The sequence below is a fragment of the Haplochromis burtoni genome, unplaced genomic scaffold (assembly GCF_018398535.1).
Source record: "Haplochromis burtoni strain Fernald_Lab_line unplaced genomic scaffold, NCSU_Asbu1 Contig_145, whole genome shotgun sequence".
Classification (NCBI taxonomy): Eukaryota; Metazoa; Chordata; class Actinopteri; order Cichliformes; family Cichlidae; genus Haplochromis; species Haplochromis burtoni.
Genome location: NW_024582506.1, coordinates 923,524 through 945,542, shown reverse-complemented (window position 1 = coordinate 945,542; position 22,019 = coordinate 923,524). Strand labels below are relative to the sequence as shown.

General features: G+C 40.9%; 1 protein-coding gene across 1 annotated transcript; it reads left to right on the top strand.

Annotated features, from left to right (window-relative positions):
* The first annotated feature begins 3,610 nt into the window (after positions 1-3,610).
* oaz2a (ornithine decarboxylase antizyme 2a) lies at positions 3,611-20,877 on the top strand. The gene is given in 6 exon segments (XM_014336587.2): positions 3,611-3,829; positions 14,652-14,718; positions 14,720-14,800; positions 16,610-16,782; positions 17,844-17,929; positions 18,958-20,877. Coding segments are annotated over 6 exon segments (651 nt in total). The 5' UTR covers positions 3,611-3,719; the 3' UTR covers positions 19,092-20,877.
* The last annotated feature ends 1,142 nt before the right edge of the window (positions 20,878-22,019 follow it).

Genomic DNA, 22,019 nt, shown 5'->3' with positions numbered 1-22,019 from the left:
GGAAACAACATCAGCATCCATCCATTTACCCTGTTTGTGGCATCATACCCAGAACAGGTTTGACCAAGGAGACAATGTTATGCTATTTCAGCCATGTTTAGTGGGTTATAATTTTCTTTTTAAATCTCCATCACTCACAGAAGAGGAGCTAAAGACTAAGAGATAAATTTCACACTTGAGATTTTAACTCCACATTTTAAGCTGCCTTCACTTTAATGCCATTACAACTTATATAACATTCAGATTTAGTGTTTCTTGGCATTTTTATTGAGAAAAGCAATGAGCCGTGCCGTAAAATGCTCTGGATACTGTCATTTACACCACAGGGACTCCACAACAGGGTTTCGCACACGGTTACATCACGATAGAGCTGTTTCATGGTAGTTGGCGGGGGGCAATGACCCCCCGTGTCCTCTGCTCGTCCAGACAGGCCGGACCTCCGACAGTAACGCTGTGATGTGCCAGGATCAAGTAGCCTGACTGCAACTATCTTGTTACTAATCTGATAATCTGTTTGGCACAGGAGCTGTTTTCCATTCCTCCTTACATAACTGGGTCTATGTTGGGATTCGTACTGAGTCTGGGCCAAGATGACCACTGAGAGGGACAGACTATCACTTTTACAGGAAGAGCAGGGCTTTGCCGTCACTTTAAGGGGGTGTAAGTTAAATTTGTCTCTTTCTTCAGAAGGGGTCAGAGGTCAAAGTCATCTATAATGTACAGCTCCAGGGTGATTTGGAGCATCATGATCTGCACCAATGACAAGTAGGATCTCCTTATACCCCACGTTACCACATGGCTTTATTGACTCTAGACCTAAAGCTGTTGATGATACTGTATTTTCTCTGTGTGTGTGTGTGTGTGTGTGTGTGTGTGTGTGTGTGTGTGTGTGTGTGTGTGTGTGTGTGTGTGTGTGTCACGGGCATCAAAGCACGACTACGATTGTAAGAATGAGGGTTCAATTGCCAAAGTGTGAACAGTGTTCAGCCAGCTAGACTGTGTGATTTTATTTGTTCATCTTTGTAACTAATCTTAATCATTGTGGTTTTGCATTACACTGCAGTGCAGCAGATCGGGGAGGAGTATCATCCAAGAAGGCATTAGTTTAATTCTGGCAATGCTGCACTTTGCCTGTGTGTAAAGTCGGTGACTTTCTTTTCTTAAAAGAGCTTGTAAGCAGAAACTTTATTCAGGGCCTGAATAAGGTAATCCTGAAGAGTATTGATTTAAAAAGAAGAAAAACTAAAAGTTTTGGTCAGTCTCTTTTGGGAAAACAACTCAAGAAATACTAAATGTATATACAGATAATTGAAGGACATTTAAACTACATTTTAAACTATAATATTCCACAATATTATCAGGCAAATGTTTAAAACCTTTACTTAAGTAAATGTAGAGGCATCATAACTAGTTAAAAACAGATATGCTCTAGTCTAGTCTATAAATGTACATTAATTTCTTCAGATAGGATGCACACTGGATGAGTGAAACCTGACCCTAATAAATTAACCTGAGTAACTCTAACCCCAGACTTTATTATAAGGCCAAATTTAAATCCGATGGAGTTTCAAAGTGTCACTGCACACCAGCTCGTACTAGCACATGTTTCCAGAGGGACTTTGATGGTGAGATATGTCATGATGTCTCAAACTCTCCCTCTGCTTACTGGTTAAGCAAACATATTTAACCTCCTAGGACCTAGCATCCACATATGTGGACATCACATTTTGGGTTATTTAGACCAAAATACTCAATTTTGCTCTACAAGGGCCTGATATCCACTTACGAGGACGTTATACTGCTACTGTTCTATCAAAATTTTAAACGAATATCCTCATATGTGGCTCTGATTTTTCATAAAAACAAAAATAAGGTAAAAAAAAATCTGGTAATTCTTTGTTTTTACATTCATTGGGCCCCAATATGCCCAAATATCAAAGAAAAATTAAAAATGCAGAGTTCGGGTCTTAGGAGGTTAATGCAAATATAGTCATTGGTTGGAAAAAATAGTGGTTACTTATGTTAAACTGTAGAATTTTTCTTTGTGTGCTTCTTATGTAACTGGCTGGGCAAGGAGAGGAGAGAACCTGCTACAGTGTGCGTGCTTTACCTTTAACGTCAGTGTTATTTACATGTCAGGGTGCACCTTTGCGGTATAACTGGTTTGAGCGAGCTGTCGGAAAACATGAAAATAAGCTTCTTATCTGATGAGCACTTTTGTTTGAATCATTTTTACACATACACTGGAGGGTGAGACTTCAGAGAAGACATTTTTAAATTTTAGTTTTTTATTCCCTTTGCTGTTTTTGTTTTTTTTTTTATCAGGGATCATTTCTTTCCTCTTGTCTTTCTTGTTTTCTCTTTCCCCTCATCCCCCGAAGAATTTGCAGCAGGTGGCCGCCTCTTCCTGAGCCTGCTGCTGCTGGAGGTGTCTTCCTGTTAAAAGGCAGTTTTTACTTCCCCACTGTTGCCAAGTGATGGCTCATAAGGGGGCTTGGTTGTTAAGAATTTCTCCAGAATACTGTAGGGTGTACCTTACAGTATAAAGCAACGTGAGGTGATTGTTGTTGCGATTTGGCACTGGCAATGTAAACTAATCTGCATTAAAGTGAATTGAATTGAACTGATCTTTGCAAACCTATGCCAGGTTACCTGTTCTTTTTAGAGAGAAGAGCCTTTAGTAGTCAACTTTTCCACGCAAGTCTTGTTCACTCATTGACTTTTTTTCCCAATTTTACTGTCATGAGGCCTGCACAGGAAATCTGGTTGCATGCTTTGGCATGAGTTTTAAAAAATCCTGCAAAGCAAACGCTTAGCTGCTGCTCTACCTATGCAGACCTATAGCTATATATGACAAAGTGATTGCCCCTTATTAACCTAATAAGTAGCTGTGGCAACCTTGGCAGCTTGAGATAACTCTTTACTGTCATTGCACAGTCATTCGTTGTACTATTGTACTAGGTACGACTGTGCAATGACAATAAAGAGTTATCTCTAGCTGCCAAGGTTGCCACAGCTACTTATTAGGTTAATAAGGGGCAATCACTTGTTATATATAGCTAGGTAGGTCTGCATAGGTAGGTAGAGATTTTTCCTTAATAAATAAAATCATTATTTAGAAACTGCATTTTGTATTTACTCAGGTTATATTTGTTTAGAATTAAAATTTGTTTGATGATCTGAAACACGTAACTAAGCTTAATTTCCAACAGAAAAGAAAGAAGAAAATAGGGCGAATACTTTTTAGACAGATCTATAGGCGTGTAAGGACGTTAAAAGTCTTCTTTAAAACATCCATATGTGAAAAACTTAAAATGTCTTAGGAAAGATAAGTAACAAGTGAGAAAACTTGAGGAATATTGCTAAAATTGCTCCTCGGCTCTTTGGCCTATGTCTTACAGAAAAGGTGAATTAAGGGAAGGAAGCAGAATAAAAACAAAGAAACAGAAATGACACATCACGACTCTCATTTAATTTCATCCGTGATTAGTTTTATTCGGCGCTTTAGTCTGTTTTTGTCGGTTTGTTCACTATGTTTTTGTTGAGCTGAGGGAAAAAAAACCCCTGCGAAGAATACCCATGATGCCTCGCGCGACTATAAAAGCGCCGTGTTTCGTTTGCGGGCTGCAGCAGTGTAGTTGTAGCGTCGGGTGGTGGTTTCATCTACAGAAAGTGGAACTACAGACTTAACAAACACCAAGTTTGCTCCGAGTCCCCGAATGGTGAATACATCTGCGGAGTTTTTGTTGAACAGTGATTGCTTCGGTTGTCATAAAAGAAGTAAATATCCGCGTTTCCTCGAAGCCATCATGTTGAACACCGAGGAAAGGTATGAGGATGTTTGTTTTTCTTTATCGACATACTGAAAGCAGATGTTTGCGCTGCTGTCAGCTGCTCATATTAACGCTGTCTCTGTGTTAAAGGCGCTTAGTTTGTAAAAAAAACAAACAAACAACCAACTAGTTAGCACGGAGCTCAGTTAGCAAGGCTGGAAACATCTAGAAATGATTCCCCTGACAGATGTCGAGCCACTGTAAACACAAGAAGCTGAAGGTTTTATGTTTATGATATTTACCGAGCAGGTTAATGGCGAATTTTATTACCGTCTTTAAAAAATAAGCAGGACAAGTTCACCCAGACGTTTCTAACAGTGTTAAAGCTGCTTTATGCCACATTTACACGGTATTTTTTCCCGCTGTATAAAGCAGGTAAGCATCCACTAACTGTGAGCTATACGTGAATTCAACTGTACGCTGTTTTATTGTTGGAGGTGGAGGTCTTTAAAGCCGTGAAAGCCCCCTTACACCACTTTTTAGCTTTCTTCCGGGAGCAAGTAAGTTGATTCTTGTTATTGAAAATATAGGAACTATAGGCCTGCATCTGCACCTTTTTTTTAAAAATTGTGTTTTGTGCTTAGTGTTTCTTCCTTAGTCGCTAGAAGTTAATGAGCTCCAACTGTGAAATTTTCTTAAAAAAAGCAAACAAACAGCCAGACCCAGACTATTTTAGTTGGTTCACAGATTTCATATAGTTCATATTAATTTTTTAATCCAACTCCTTAAGTGATTACATTTCCGGATGTGATGTACTCCTCACCTTATTTCAGTAGAAAGTTAGTAGCCCTAACAGATTATTGAAGGCATTTTTCCAGCTAATTATTTATTTGGATATTTGCTGTTTCCAATACTGGAATCATTTAGATGACTTAGTTTTCCTCCGCTTCTAATAATATCACTGTTTTAATTGAATAATAGAAACATCTCGTTTTATAAGCTGATAAGGTCTTTATTGGGGGAACCTCATGACATTTTTCCTAATGGGGAGTTCACCTACTATTAAGTAACTGAGCAGATTTGTAGGAAGCAAGATGCCTTTTAGCTGGAAAATAATCAGTGCTCTCTGGTGGACAAACCATGTATTGGAGATACTACAGTTTTTTTTTTCTTCTTGTTTTTCTTTCATGAACTCTGATATTTTTCCTTATCACCCAACACATGCACTGATTTATTTCTGTGTAGACTGCCAGGGTGTCAGCTAAGTCTCACTGAACTGTGGGAAGTCTGGATAGTTATTTTGACTTTATCAAAAATAAAAATAACAATTAGTGGCAGCGTGTGTGGTTTTGTTTGTGCCTGGTTTTCCCCACCTCTGTGTGCATAGTGATATGCAAGAGCTAAGAGCATTATATTATCTTCACTTTATCTGGAGTCTGTAGTACAGTGGCTGTTCAGTGAGTGTTTACACTGGTGATGTTTTGCACCTTATGTTCCTGCTATTGCATCATCATAGTCCTACAGGGATTTGGTGTCTTGTCTTTTGTTATGCAGCACCCACCTGTTTAACCCTTGTTGGGAGTGATTACAATGTTAGACGTTAAATAACTATTTGACCTTTTGGTTAAATGAGCATTTGCAGCATTTAATTGTAGCCTGTGTGTTTTCTTTGTATGCCTCTGCCCTCAAACAAAAAGAGAGCGAAATAAGGCTTGTTTTTGTCCTGTGTGTTTATCATCTGACACGCAGAGCAGGGAGAAGGCAGAGGTCCATTGATGCTGTGAGCCAGAGCAGTGACTATATTAGCTCTCTGACTGCTATGGCCTTGTCAGCAGAAGGCATGCACTGGCCTACATTAGAGCAGTTGCATAACCCCATTCTCTCCCCTGGTTCACTTCCCAAGAATCAATGGAATCTGCATGTGGAAAGTGTCTAGGAGTGCATTCACTCGGAAACGGCTGGACTTTCTAACCTGTGCTACCTGAGTGCACTAAGTGCCTTTTTAATTCAGTGGTTCTGGGCTCTGCGCTGTTTGCTGGTATATCCTGGATCAGTCATGTTAAATATTTCGTAACAAAGCCAAAACTGTGCCAAGCAGCATCAGCTGACATCTGGCTTTAACAGCCGCCGGTTTTATAGTTGTCCGCAGGGAGTTGGTTACATAAACAGGACGAATTCCTAACTGCCAGCATGAAACAGACATTGATGGTTTTGAAGCAGTTGGAGATGAAATGCTTAATCACATAGGTCATTTAGCAGTAATAAGTAGCAGTTATTATTCTTAATTTGTCACGCAAGATTTTTATTTTTTTGCTTTGCTTGTGCTCGCTTCTCAGATTTAAAGCATGGAGTATTTTACCACAGTCACTGTCAGCCTGTTACCCACAGGGTTTGAACTGTTGGCTGGACTAAGCATGAGATTGAAGATGGAGATTGTGATGAGAAAGGTTGCTTAATTTGTTTATTAATTACAGCTTAATTACACCCCCAGCTAATGCGGGGGTGGGCAACTCCAGGCCTCGAGGGCCGGTGTCCTGCAGGTTTTGGATATTACTCTGGGTCAACACACCTGAATCACATGATTAGTTTGTTACCAAGCATCTGGAGAACTTCAGGACATGTTGAGGAGGTAATTTAGCCATTTGAATCAGCTGTGTTGGATCACACATCTAAAACCATCTAAAACCTGCAGGACACTGGCCCTCGAGGCCTGGAGTTGCCCAGCCCTGTGCTAATGTCATTTTTGGGGGGGGGTCACACTGAGTAAAAAAGAAAAAAAGCTGATTCATTAAATTTTGGGCATTTTAACTGTCAGAAAGTTGGATTATCCACAATATGCTCATTGGCTAGTGGCAGTCAGTTGTTAGCTATTGCATTTTCTTGATTTATGGTGTCACTGGATATTATGCTCTTGCAGCTGCGGACACCTTTTTTCGTTAGATTCACATTTCAAATATGCAAGTATGTCAGTGAGAGTGGCTCATTGGAAAATGCTCTGCCTTTACCTACACTAATAAATATATTATTATTGCAAGTGTCAATAAAATTATGTGTATGTAGTATTTATTTTTCTGTGTTCTCAGCCCCACCCCGAAGATCCACCCATGTCTCATCAGATATGATGGTGACGGGGAAAAAACGGTTATTTTGAGGCTTCATATTAGGACCAATGGTTTGTTCAGGTTTGTTACCAGCCCCACTTGCATGGCTGGTATTGATTTCACCTTGTGCGGCTGTATATCGTTGAGAGAACTTGTGGTCCTGTAGATGCCTTTGACTGCTGGCACAATCTCAAATACTTTGGTGGATGTTTGTGTTGGTCTGTTGACTTGTAGATCAACTGATTTTTGTGACTGTGACTGTATCATAAAACTTTACAGGTCTGTAGTTGAAATCAAAAGTAAAAGGTCTGATTATAGATATGGTTTGATAAAGTGGCTGCTGGTGTTTTCTGTCATGAAAGGGGTCTCAAAGTCCCTCTGATTCAGCTGCAGTCTGTGCGCTCTCTGTCAGCCACAGAAATACTGTAGTAGCAGAAAGGCAGGCACTTAATGAGATACCCATCCAATACACAAATGCCCTCACAAGTCTTTTGAAGCAGAAACACCCGTTTTGCTGTTGGATAATTGAGTTGATGTTTTATGTCAAACTGCTTGCACAACAGGCATGAGCATGCATACTTTTCCCTTTAGTCATGGTTCAGTTTTGTATGTCATTCTGAACATTTAAGACCATTTGTCATGGATAAAGACAACACTACAAGTATGATAAATCAAGATAGAATTTAATAATGATTTATATAAAACATAAATGGGCCCACTGTCATTTTTCTGGTTAAAATAGCTCAGTTGCTTAAGGATTGAAGGTCGAGGAGCCAGGACATCTTGTTTCACACTGAACTGTAGAGCTGCTCCAAGGCCCGGTGTGAGATAAATAAGAATTATTTAAACTGTGAATCATCCAAAGGTACTCTAATCCAACAATAAAAAATGTGGAGCAGAAAATTAGCATAATGGGTCATCTTTAAGCAACTGCAATGCTTGAATTCAGTGTTGCAGAGCTGCTAGTGCAGATACAGGCTTTTACACTTGTATCTGAATGCATATCTCATCTCAAATGCACATCCTGTCATTATCATCAGCAGATACATTCATTAATATATCTGTTACCTTGTTAATATAACAAGCTAAAATCTTCTGATTGTTCGGATTGTGTCCTTCAGCTCTGTTTTGAACTGTGGTTAAATATTGACCTTATGTGTCGTGTTCCTGGGTAACAAAAACGTTACATTTATGTCTCCACTGTACTTCACTGTTTGTCTGATGATTTTACTATGAAACATGTTCAACATACCCAGGATTTATTCACTTTTCTGGCTTTCCCACCCTAAAATCAGAACTGAAGGCAGCAGTCAGACAAAGGTGATTGATAAATGAACCCATGATTTCCCAGTGTAGTTTCTATAAGAGGAGGTGGGACAGCATATGACCAGTCAGAAACACAGAAGGGGCTGCTGCTAGCAGAGCAGCTAATTTTTAATTTTTTAATTTTTTATTACACATAACTGTAATGCACAAAGTGCTGTATGATATTCTGAGCTTCAAGCACTTTAGACAGTGAGATGGGAAAAGAGATAGTATACCCGTAACTCCAGCATATCTGAAACCAGGAAGGAAATCTGGTAAAAATACTGTGCAAGATAAGACTTGTGAGTATCATAGCTCTACCTTTAAGACACGGGACAATCTGATAGATTACAGTAAATGACTGTTTAGATGTTCAGCCCAGATTGCTTTTAACAGTCTGAGAGCCAAAACAAATCAAGGTTCATTTTGTATTCAGTAGTAACTTGAACAACAATTTGATGACTGCTAAGTTGCGCACGTAGGGAAGTAACATGTGAAACAAACAGAACTTAAGAACGCATTCTCAGAAAATCATCGCAATTCAGGTTTGTTTTTCATGATGTTTGCAGAAAAGGTTATTGAGATTGGTCCAACTGTTACGGAGACATGGGGTACAGACATCTATATAGATAATACACCATTTAAAATGAATCTTGGGTTAAATCTGAAGTTTCTAGCACCGCTTCAGCACATACAGTTTAGGTGCAGGGGTCAGTTCTATGTTTTGGCAGAGACACCTCCTTTCACGCTGAAGTTTCAGAGCACGTGTGCCTTTCCTGTTTCTCGATATTTCTCCGACATGTTGCTCTGACAGACTTACTGGTGTCGGCAAAAGTCTAAGGACTGTTCTTATTTTCCTACAGTAAATAGTTGTCCATGTGTAAGACCTAAAGCCCTTTCCCAAAGCTTTTCTGGAGCCAGGAAGCTTGTTTATGTTCAGTGTGGATTTGAGTCGAGTCGTTTTCCATGACTAATCTTGTAATTACAGCGTTAAAAGTTGGTTTGGTGTGTCTTGGGCTTCTTGGAGGACCTGCCAGAAAGCTTCCTGTTTTGGTTGAGTTGTGTGTTTTTTGGCTTTTAGCCAAACTCTGGATCAACTGCCTGTCCAACCCGAGGTATTCATCCCCGTGAAACAATTCACCTGAATCAGTTCTCATAACAACTTGCACCTCAGGAAGCGCAAACTGGCAGTGCAAGCGTTCATCCGCTTTAAAAATAAAATAATAAATTCTCTTGAATACAAACATACTCTCACCAGTCCTGCCAAAATGATGATAACGCATCTCTCGGCAATACACAGATGATCCTCACTAGCAACTTAATGCAGCACAGGCTTGTGAACGTGCTCAGTCTTCACATTAATGGTCTACAGAGCATAAAGTCAACCTTCTGGAAAAATGTAAACTAAATGGTGTTTTTGTCACTTGTGATTTGTTGGGAGACGACTAAAGGCCACAGCCCTTCAACTTGAGTGGCATATTGGGATAGGAGGGTGTAGAGGAGGGTGTTTAGAGTGTGGCTGAAATGTCAGAGGACAAGAGCGTTGGCTTTCAAAACAAGCTGGCATTTCCATCAAGGGCAGACTGTCTGAAAGGGAAGATGGAAAAAGAAGCCTGCCTTGGCATCTTGCTCTCTCTCCCTCCATCTGTGTCCTACCTGTTGACCCAAATACACTCAGTATCAGTTTTGTTTCTGTGGAATCGACATGCTCTGTTGATGAAGAGTCTATGACCAATTTTTATAGATTACGTAACGATTATTTAAAGAAACTGAGTAACCTCCAGTTAGAGGGTCCTAAAATCTTACCCACTATAATGCACTGGCACATTTCCTGTGCACAGCTAAGCACAAATAATGAGACGAGCAAACAGAGGGTGTGTGCAGCAGACATGAACAGGCATAATACGCTTTGTTTTCCATTGCTCTGTAGCTCTGTACATCAGGTCGTGGGGGTAACCTGTTTGGTCTGCAGGGAAACTGTGGCACCTCCCTCTCATGAAAGGCACATGCTTGTTTGATACATGTGACTGTTCTGTTGCACATGACTTGGATATGTGTGTGTATGCTTGCAAACAGATCAGTCCATCTGATGCATGTTTAAGAGAGAACGTGTCAGGTTTCACTGGCAATCGGGGACAGAATTGAGTCAGGCGCTGTTGCATAGCTGTCTACCTAAAGTTTGACGCCATGAGGACCGGGAGCCCTCCCCGTGTCCCAGCCCGACTCTGGCAGCGCCGTCTGCCAACGTCTGGTGTGAGATGCACGACTGTAACTCGAAACGCAGACCATGCTTGTTTCTGAAAGCCATGAAGGCTATTTGCAGAGGTGTTTACAGATCATGCGCTTGTTTATGATACATTCCCTCCACTGCATGTGGTGGCCCTTTGAAGCTGTAATAAATCATCGGCTTTAATTCTGTCAGTGACAGACTCGCTGTAAACAAACAGCCCGTGGAGGAGAGTCCATGAACTGGAGCTCAATATGAGCAATTTAAGAGTTTGTAGCTGGTTTGCATCACATGATTGATATTCAGACATTTGTGATTTTAATTTACTTTGAATTAGGGCTGGGCTATATCATACCGTTCACGGTAATACCGGTATAATGTTGGGCAATGATAAGAAAATGAAATATCGCGATTAAAATCTGGGTAAAACGCGCATGCGCAGTGCCTTTGTTTACATATGCACATGGCGGCGACGCAGAATGAGAAGAGCGTTTAATGAAACGGATGAACCAGAATTGGTTTGTAAAAATGCTGCAACTTCAGTGGTGTGGGACTGGTTTAGCTTTCGTCCATCAGATACACAACAAAGCACTATTTATGGTAGAGCATGCTAGTGGGCCGTCGTTATTACCGTATTTTTTGGAAAATACGGCACACTTAAAATCAATCCTTTGAGTTTTCTGAAAATCGACAGTGCCCCTTATAATCCCGTGTGCCTTATGTATGAATTCTGGTTGTGTTTACTGACCTCGAAAACGATTTTATGTGGTACACGGCGCTCGAAAATCTGTCAAATGTTTTAGTACGACTTTGCTAAGCTACGAAGCCGCACCGCTTGATGGATTGTCGGAGCATTACGGCTATCGTAGGCAGGAGCCTCGCGGAGTGATACGTACTGTGCTTCAACATAATATTACCGTATTGTGTGTGTATAACCTCTTTTTAAGTTTTGTGGATATTATACATGGTTATGCTGAGGATATGTTGGCCTTTTGGTTAAACTGTCAGCAAGGAATTTGCATTTGCACTGTTAAATTTTTATATAACTTTAATGCACATAAAAAACAGCTGCTTGTTTAAGTGAAAATACATTGATGGGTTTTGTTTTTTGCACTAATAAAGTTGTGGAGTTGTAAAGTATTTTGTCTACGTGCAGAATTATTAGGCAAATGAGTATTTTGTCCACATCATCCTCTTCATGCATGTTGTCTTACTCCAAGCTGTATAGGCTCGAAAGCCTACTACCAATTAAGCATATTAGGTGATGTGCATCTCTGTAATGAGAAGGGGTGTGGTCTAATGACATCAACACCCTATATCAGGTGTGCATAATTATTAGGCAACGTCCTTTCCTTTGGCAAAATGGGTCAAAAGAAGGACTTGACAGGCTCAGAAAAGTCAAAAATAGTGAGATATCTTGCAGAGGGATGCAGCAGTCTCAAAATTGCAAAGCTTCTGAAGCGTGATCATCGAACAATCAAGCGTTTCATTCAAAATAGTCAACAGGGTCGCAAGAAGCGTGTGGAAAAACCAAGGCGCAAAATAACTGCCCATGAACTGAGAAAAGTCAAGCGTGCAGCTGCCAAGATGCCACTTGCCACCAGTTTGGCCATATTTCAGAGCTGCAACATCACTGGAGTGCCCAAAAGCACAAGGTGTGCAATACTCAGAGACATGGCCAAGGTAAGAAAGGCTGAAAGTCCGACTCAGACGCCAGCAAGGTGGAGGTGGAGTACTGGTTTGGGCTGGTATCATCAAAGATGAGCTTGTGGGGCCTTTTCGGGTTGAGGATGGAGTCAAGCTCAACTCCCAGTCCTACTGCCAGTTTCTGGAAGACACCTTCTTCAAGCAGTGGTACAGGAAGAAGTCTGCATCCTTCAAGAAAAACATGATTTTCATGCAGGACAATGCTCCATCACACGCGTCCAAGTACTCCACAGCGTGGCTGGCAAGAAAGGGTATAAAAGAAGAAAAACTAATGACATGGCCTCCTTGTTCACCTGATCTGAACCCCATTGAGAACCTGTGGTCCATCATCAAATGTGAGATTTACAAGGAGGGAAAACAGTACACCTCTCTGAACAGTGTCTGGGAGGCTGTGGTTGCTGCTGCACGCAATGTTGATGGTGAACAGATCAAAACACTGACAGAATCCATGGATGGCAGGCTTTTGAGTGTCCTTGCAAAGAAAGGTGGCTATATTGGTCGCTGATTTGTTTTTGTTTTGTTTTTGAATGTCAGAAATGTATATTTGTGAATGTGGAGATGTTATATTGGTTTCACTGGTAAAAATAAATAATTGAAATGGGTATATATTTGTTTTTTGTTAAGTTGCCTAATAATTATGCACAGTAATAGTCACCTGCACACACAGATATCCCCCTAAAATAGCTAAAACTAAAAACAAACTAAAAACTACTTCCAAAAACATTCAGCTTTGATATTAATGAGTTTTTTGGGTTCATTGAGAACATGGTTGTTGTTCAATAATAAAATTATTCCTCAAAAATACAACTTGCCTAATAATTCTGCCTCCCTGTAGTGTCGGTTATATTGTTATCGCAAATTTTCAAATGTATATCGTGATAAATACTTTTGGTCATATCGCCCTGCTCTACTTTGAATTGTGGTAACAGGTTTGAAGCAGTGAAGAACTTTCTATATATAACCATGCAGACCACTGAGTCTCAGGTTAAAGGCCACAGTGTTGCAGTCAGGCTGTTTCTGCTTCTGAGTTTGATGCAAATATACAAAAACGACTGTAGGAGTTCCTGTTAAGCTATGTTTAATTATGTAATTTAAGTTTCTCTTTTTTCCAAACCTCAAAGAAATGTTAAAACTTACTTTATTTGGCCACATGCATGAGAACCTATATGGGGAAAACGGTATAAAGACAAAGTTCAGTTCTGGGTTTCTGGCGAAGCACCATCTTTACAACCAGTTGCACCCAGAAACTGCTAGCAACCTCCAGTAATCACATGTCAGAATTCATTCTTCCATAGCAACCACTGGTTGCCAGGGTGCTGCAGACCAGACTCTATGCCTGTGTGACTGAGGCCTTACTGAATGAAGAGAAACTAGCACAGCAAATATCAGATGACCTTGAAGTAGCTCATTATAAGAGCGTGAAGTACAGTAGAAGGACACTGGTGACACTTGTTGGGAAATGCTTGTTGTGCTTGCAGTAACATGACCTGTCACAAGCTGATTTCATTTATACCGACTGTGAGGAGCCTCAGCAAAAATTTTACCACATTTATATCAGGCCTGTTCAACTCATTATTCTGCTATATTTTATTATTTCTTTAGCTTTTAATTTGTAAAGTTAGTAAAGCAATGTTTATAGCAGCATCAGGCATAATTCTTCACAGTGAAGATTATAGCTGATGGATTTTTACACTGATATCTGATCAGAAGTTGGAATGAAGCGTCCTCATTTTTTTAATGAGCCTAACATCTCTGAGGTAGAATACGTTTTTAAAAAAATTAATAAATGTCTGCAGTGTCAGGTTTTCCACATTCCAGTGTGTCTACTAAGCGTGTTGAGTAATTAAATGCTGAATCACACTTCACAAGGCTTTCCAGTAACCACTTCTCGCCCCTGGGCAGCAGGTTTGACATCCCTAGCTTTAAATGGATCCAACAAACGAGTGGGCAGTATCGTGCTAAATCTCGTTCTGCGAGCTTGTTGCTACAGGTGCTTCATAGTTGCTAGTTATATGAACATGCTTAATGAAGTTAAAATAAGGTGTGTGTGAAGTAACAAGCTAAGAGGTTTACATCAGCAGTGGATCATTAGCCCATTAGTCATGAGTGCCCAAGTTTCACTTCTGTCTGTCTGAGTTAGAGATGCCCTGCAGTGTTGTAAGTGCGTGAAAGCATTCCCATAAAACTTCATTTATCTAGCTGTGGTCTTGGTGATTAGTCACTCTGCAGATTTTAATAATGCACTCTGGTTTCTCCTCATTCGCTGATGGTTTCTGTTTTGCTCTGTCAGGTATAAGGGTAGATCGACGAGCGCCAATCGTTTCCATCCAGTTTAGTTTGGCAGGTTTGCAGCTCTTCATTTAAGTTTCTGTGAAGTACAGTCACAGTAAACAAGAACTTTAAGGCAGGAAACATATGTCTCGAAAACATTTCCATCTCACTATTTTGTGGCAGTTGTATAAATTTATACAAAATTATTTTGTTTTTTTTTAATTTACACGAGTATTGAAAAATGTTTCTCCATGCTTCTCTCTGCAGTTCCTGGTTAGGGGGGTCTCTGATGCCATGCTCCATCCCTCAGGCTCCGGGGCCTCTGTGGTGCTCCTGATGCCCCTCACCCACAGCTGAAGATCCCGGGTGGGCGAGGGACGGTCAGGGATCACTCTCTCGGCGTGCTACTGCACAAGGTGAAGGTCCTCAATATTTCACACAGAGCTATAGTCCAATTTTGTAAATCATCTTCTCCACATGTGGCCACTCTAACCAACACACATGCAAAGTGGTGCCATAATGCAGCGGTCCCCAACCCCCGGGCCTCGGACCGGTACCGGTCTGTGAGTCGTTTGGTACCGGGCCGCGAGAGTTGAGGCTCAGGTGTGAAATGTATGGTTTTCAGGGTTTTTATCGGTTTTCAGCGTTATTTTGTTATCGCTTTTATCGTTAACTCTGTTTTCCTGGGTCTTTTCACGTGTCTTATGAATAAATCATCTTTTTTTTCAGTACCGGTACTAGTTTTATTTTGTTGTATTTATCCGCGACACCTTAAAGGCCGGTCCGTGAAAATATTGTCGGGCATAAACCGGTCTGTGGCGCAAAAAAGGTTGGGGACCGCTGCCATAATGCATGCAAAATATCAGCCTCTTAATGCTGCTGTGGTGAGAGTCCTACATTAGTCATCAGGGTCTTTATTTCAGATTAAATTGGGTTTAATAAAACTGAATGGGGTTTAGGGGGTAAACACTGGGGGAAAGGGTTGGCACGTGTTGCTGTAATTCACTATAAGCTTTTCTGTCATAACTGTTAAGTGCTTCACCGCTCAAGGTCATTTCTGACTCACTGAGCCAAACACAGGAGCGCCTGTCTAACGAGTTATACCCTCATTTCCCAAAGTTGTTTTATTTAAAGCTAAAAAAAATCCTTTAATCTGCTCGTCTGCACCTGCAGTGGATTTAACAAAATTATTGTAGTCCTCTCTCCCCCGGACATGCTCAAATGGTATGTTTGCCATGCAGAACACAACAAAGCACCCAAGTGAAAATGTATACTTTTATAGCTGTCTCATATTTGTGAACTTCTTGGGTGGGGTTGCACACAAACTCACAAACAATAGAGAGGAAACAACAGTGTTTGTGTGTATGTCAGGTTGCTCCCCAGACATGTGACTGACTCTCAGGAGGATTAGAGCTTTAGGATCAGGCAGATCAGTCACAAACTGTCATTAACATCTTCATCTGTGCAGAGTGTGCAGCCCTTTCTAATATTACTGCTTCAGCAACAGCACAGAATGCTGAACGCGTTCACACTTTCACTTCTATTTCGGCACACGAGAGTCATGCGTGACTATTTAGAGTGACGCTGCTGATCAAAGGTCCTGAAATGGACAGCATCCTGTGAAGGGCAGCTATTAAAAAACGAACCAAGACTTTACCTTTGCTGTTTGCCATGCTTTGGTTTAGTTTCAGTTTCATGAAACAAAGATCTGTGCGCCACTAACTTGTTGGTAAAGACAAATGGTTTGCTAGTTCACAGAAGATCACACTTGTCTGCTGCTTCTTTAACCACTTCCTCTTTAACTGGTTTCATTTCAGCACAGTTCTCAGACAGAGAGAAGTCTTCTTCAGACTTTTGCCAAGCTTTCAGCCTCCTGGCATGTTTACACTTGCTGCTTCACCCTCGCACCAAAAGTGACACCACAGCTGGAGGCGTGTGCTGCAGTTTGATGTTTCAGCTTTCGTTCACCCCTCAAACTTTCAAAACGTTGGCATGCACAGCCAGGATAAAGATGTGTACTCATGGATGTGATATTCCTGCTAGAACTCAGATTCCCAAAAAAACAGAGTAGGAGCTTGAAAATATGCCCCTTTATGGAGGAACCGGGTGGGGGTGGTGTTTGTGTTTATTGTCCTTAGAAAGTGTATCATATAGCATCTCACTCTGGTTTCACAAAGCTGGATTAGGATCTATTCTAAATCTGTTCTTCCTCCCTGTGCCTCCAGGATGAAAAGTTAACTGTGACTCAGGCCTCTTCAGTGAGTGGGAGCTCTACTCTGCTCCGCTTCCACTACCAGCTGAGCGAGCGCCGCTCAGCCTCTTGGGATACAGCTCTATCAGGAGACAGCCTCTTTCTGGAGATTCCTGCTGGACCGTTGGTGGAGGGCAGCAAGGAGGGGTAAGTTCAAGAGGGATATTGTTAGAAAAGCACAAAATGACAGACCTGACCAACACTGTTCTTTGACAATAAAATGTGACTTTAATAAAGGAGAACAGAGTTTATAAGACGATCTTTTAAGTTCCAACTTTCCTCATTTTATTGTGGTTTAATAAGAAGCCACCCTGCTTTTTATTTGCTTTTGGTAAAACTCTAAACGGTCTCATCAGGAAGAAATTTCTGAGTGCTTTTCAGCTTTGCCTCAGATGTGTAGAAGCATTTTAAGCATAATGCAAAACATTGTTTTTGCCTCTTCCTATTCCACTTTTAGTTTCAATGGAAGTTCAGGTTTAAGTTTGGAGGCTGGAGAGAGGAGAGTTTGGGTCCCTCACAGGACACATTTTTCTACATTTGTTATATTTGAACTGTTAGTTATTGTTGGAAACTACAAGATTAGGTTCATTAACCTGTCATTGTTTGTGTTAGAGTACATTTTCTGGCATTTTCGAAACAATTTTTCTTGCTTACTGAATACAAAGTCGTGACATGAAAAAACTGGACACTGTTAAGACAGAAATGGCTTTTGTGAATCTTTCATATTTTACTGAGTCCAGCAGAAAAACGAGCAAAACACAAGCTCTTCTTCTTCTGGAGTTCTGGGTCATAAAGCTGCTTAAATGGGACATTTCTTATGTTGGTCTAGTTTTAGAAATGTTGACATACTGTCCCAGTGTTCTCCACCAGAGCAGGTTTTATGCCAGGATGTAAGTTGTTTATGAGAAGCTATTTATCATGGTGCTTCAAATCTACTACAAATTAAAAGGCTGTGCTAATAAGTTTCTGCTTTTAGAGCCTGGCTTTGTGTTTGTCTGTAATCAATGCTGGGACAGAGTAACCTTGCCTGGTGCAGGCACCCTGCCAGTCCTAAAAACAGCCAGCTTTGCAGCTGCCACTGCATTATTATGTAAAGTTGCAGTGCTTATATAAAAGAGGGGGGGAAAAATACTCTGTGCGTCATCCCCGCTCGTCTCTTCCCTCGCTTAGCGGCTGACTCTGTATCTCTGTGTTCATGTCATCCACAGGCTCACCGTGCTGCTTGAGTTTGCAGAAGAGAAGCTCAAAGTTAACTACGTCTTCCTGTGGTTCCATAAAAACAGAGAGGATCGATGTAAGAGCTCCTGTTATTTTAAAATGCACTTCCCTTGTTCTTTCTGAAGCACGATTTGCCTTTGCCAACCACTGTATACTGATGCAGAGACCTTATCCAGGTGTACAGCCAATAGTAAGAGTGTATAAATACAGTGCTAGTATTCATACGCTATCAGTGCTACTAGTTTTTTGTGTATTCTTAACGGTTACATGTTTGGACAAAGATAACAAGAGTAAATACAACATTTTTAAATGGTTTCATTTATTAAGGGGAAAAAAAGCCCCCTATGCTTTGGTATGATCTTAAACAGGCCACTCAGTGTGGCGGATCTGAAACAATTCTGCAAACATCAGTGGGCCAAAATTCCTCCACAGCGCCATAAAAGACTCATTGCCAGTTATCACAAACGCTTGATTACAGTTTTTGTTGCCAAGGGTGGCACAGCCGGTTATTAGGATTGGGGGGCAATTACTTTTTCACACAGGGCCAGGTGAGTCTGGATGACTTTTTGGCCTAAATAAATGAAATCATAATTTACTGAGAGTTGCTTATGCACAAAGACTGGACCACTTAGAGTCAAGATTAACACTCCAACTCAGATCATTTAATATTTGCAGTTGCAATTTAATGTTTGCAGTTCCATTATATTTTCCTATATTAGAAAAGTATTAAAGAAGGAATCGGAGCTAGAATATGAGGCTGGTGTGAGTCTCAGTGTAAATAAAAAGGAGACCTTATCATATGTTGGTTTGAGCAGTATGTCCCAGCTCCTTAAAAGATACAAAAACTACTTTTTTGAGGTTTTCTCCAGTGAATTATCAGAAAAATGGATAGAATATCCAGTGTTCCTGTGTCAGATCTTTAAATGGAGCAGTGTTGCTATTGAAATAAGATAGATAAATAGATATAGACATAGAAAAAAATGAGATGTTTAGCTTCACATTCTGAGACGTGGAGTTGGCACAAAATTGATTTGGTTGCAGTTTTTAGGGCTTAAATGTTACCTCAACAAATACACTGAGCGTTCTCCCTCATTTCCTCTCCAGTGTCCATCATCAAGACGTTCCACTACATGGGCTTCGAGATGGTGAAGCCGGGTAACCCCATGGTACCTGCCCGGCCTGATTTGGCCTTCATGGTTTACTCTCTGGAGAACAGCAGCAGCTCTGACGAGGAGTGACTGTCACATTATCCCTGACGCCTCCCTTTCCCACCCTCACCCCCCTCTCCCCTCCTTTCCACCGTTTTTATTTCCTCTTCAAACAATCGAACCTGCCTCAACTTTCCCTCTGACACACCTCCTCCCCCTCCTCTACGAGGTGTCACTTTTTTTTCTTCGTTTTTTTTTCTTAGACTTATTTTAAGGAGGTGTTCAGGAGCGGCAGCGTGTCTGTGCGAGAGAGCACAGACACTGCTGCTTCACCCTCCTATCTCCCCTTCTCTGAAGATAACCGTATTGTGAAGAAGCAGCATAGCTTGAACTAAGTTGTCACATGCAACGTGGGGCTTTTTTCTTTCCTTTTTTTTTTTCTCTTTCCTGCTTCCTCTCTCGGCCACATTGTTTATGCTGCGGTTGACAGGACAACCAACTGCTGGACATCCAGGAGAATGTTAAAGTTCAACATATCTCTCCTGACAGCTTGTAACGTTGCAGAAAGGGGACTTTGTGTTTTTGTGTGCTGTTTATCTTAAAGCTGTGTTGATGGGGGAAGCCTGGGGTGTGGTATGGTTTTACTTTATAATATAGACGATGATCTGTTACATTTAGCATTAAACACATGTAAACGTTTCTTTAATCTTCCTCAAATGTGTCGAGGCATCATTCCAGCACGTCACTCACACTTCTTTTTTTTTTTTCCTGCTCTAAACGATTTAGCTACAAATGTGGAAACACTCTGTTAGTGTTTGCAGTAAGAAGCAGCGAGCCTGTTCAATGCCATCGCCTTCACCTCTCCCCCGCCCACTAATTATGTCAGTGAGTTGCTAAGAAGCTGGAGAAAGAGACGGCTTCACTTCACAGAAGCAGATCTTCACAATTTGCGATGACATTTAAGTCTGAGCGTCCTGGTTTTCATAGAACGTGACGAGCAGCCATAATTTGTGCGTTTTTTTTTTTTAAGACGTAATTGTCAAACAAGCTGAGCAGACTCGTGTCAGGCATTTCTGATCTGGAGATGTCACATTTTGAGAACAGAACAATCTGCTTTGTGACTCAAATATGATAAAGGTGCAATGAGAGGCCGGAAATGACGCTCGTTCAGTCCCGTAGATTCTTCAGCACCGCCTAAAGTGTTGATCGAAACTGGGTTTTCAGTGCCTCAAGAGGAGAGTGCGAATGCTTCTTACACTCAAGTCTTATTGAAGGAATGTGTCCATTTTTCACCCCAGTTTCAGACGCATGTTGTGTGAGAGGAACGTTAGCTCGCCACCGGGGTACAAGCAGGGACTCTTCAGGTGCTTATCCTATATGCAAGAACGGTTAAAAGGCAGGCGCTTTTTGTTTTTATTTCTTTTTTCCATTTCAGACTTTGGTTTTATGGTTTTAAGTACTCTGAATAAAACGCCAAAGAATTCAGTTTGTCTGCAGTCAGTTCAAATCCAGCTAATCTGAACCTAGCTTGTGTTTATGTAAAGCAATATTAACCTACATTCCCCATGTCAGCCATACTTCCTGTAACATGACCGTCTGTCCAGTGTCTGGGTGAGATGGGGCAGGGCCTTGTTTTTGTTTTGTTTTTTCTTCTGTGTTCACATCATACCAGTCTTTATTGCTACTGATTGAGCCCTGACTATAAGCTGTTAGGAAATGTCTATATGAAGTTTTCCAGAGGTATATTTTTATGTATATTTCTCTATGGTGATAGTTTTAGGGTTTTACTTTTTGTTCTGACTAGTTGGCAACCATCCAATGACAATCCGCACTTGTATTTCATGCAGGGGGAATCAATAAAGGTTGTTAACTGAAACATGCTTCCTGTTTTCTTTCCTTCAAAGAAACACACATTTTGCTTGCAGAGATGTTAAAATAGGCCATACAAAACATGGATGTTTACTGAAGATATGATAAACTGATAGAAAAATCTATGGGGAAAAACACCAGTCACTAGTTTAAAGTTATAGTGCGTAAAACTGAATTTGACTCGATAAATTTAGCTCATTGTTGGTATGAGAAAGGTGGATTTTATCTTGAGGCAACTGTTGTTGTGATTTGGTGCTATATAAATAAAATTGGTTTGAATCTTTTGCACATTTTAGTTGTAACAAGTGGTTATTTGACTTAATGACGCCTTTCTCTAGAAGCAGCCACTCAAAGAACAGCGGCTCACTGGATGTTTCTCTGTAAAAACCAGAGATGATTGTGCTGGAAAGACCCAGCACAGATCAGCAGTTTCTGAAATATTTGGACCAGAGCCACAGTCGGTCACTTAAATTGCCTTTCTTCCTCATTCTGATGCTGTTTGACCCTCAGCAGGTTCCCTTGACTGTGTCCACATGCCTAAATGCACTGACTTGCTGTAATAGTATAAGCAAAGAAACGCTGCAGAGAAAACAGACAGGAGGCAAGAAGAGCTTTTTAATGTGTGAAACCTTCGTGAACACCGAGACAGTGCAGTGATGAGGCTGATCTGAGCAAGTGAAAGTTTGTTTTTGTTTGTGTTTTTTAATCAGCTGTCAGTAGTTTCAGACAGCCACTGTCACATACACTTATATCCTACAGATCACTGTTGACTCCTCACCAAAAATCGCTACCAGCTCTCAGGTCAGTTGATCAAGAGGACTATTTTCAGCTGTGGTGGGCCTGAGCTGCAAAATACTAAACACTTCCTAAAGCAGAAAACTCAACATTCTGATCTTCACTTTCTTTTCTGTGATAGATTTTCACCATAAGCACAGTAATCTCTGTGAGCTGAACGCAGGCTGTTTCATACATCCAGTTTCAGTTATGTTTCTCACTTCTGTATCTGTATGATGTCAAAAACAGGAGATATCCCTAGCACAGATCTCAGCCACACGTCTTTGGGGGAAGAGCGGCCCATCACACCCGCCATCCCCACCTTCTGTTTGTGTTGGGCAGCCAATCGAGGGAAGCAAAAGGGCTCAAACAGAG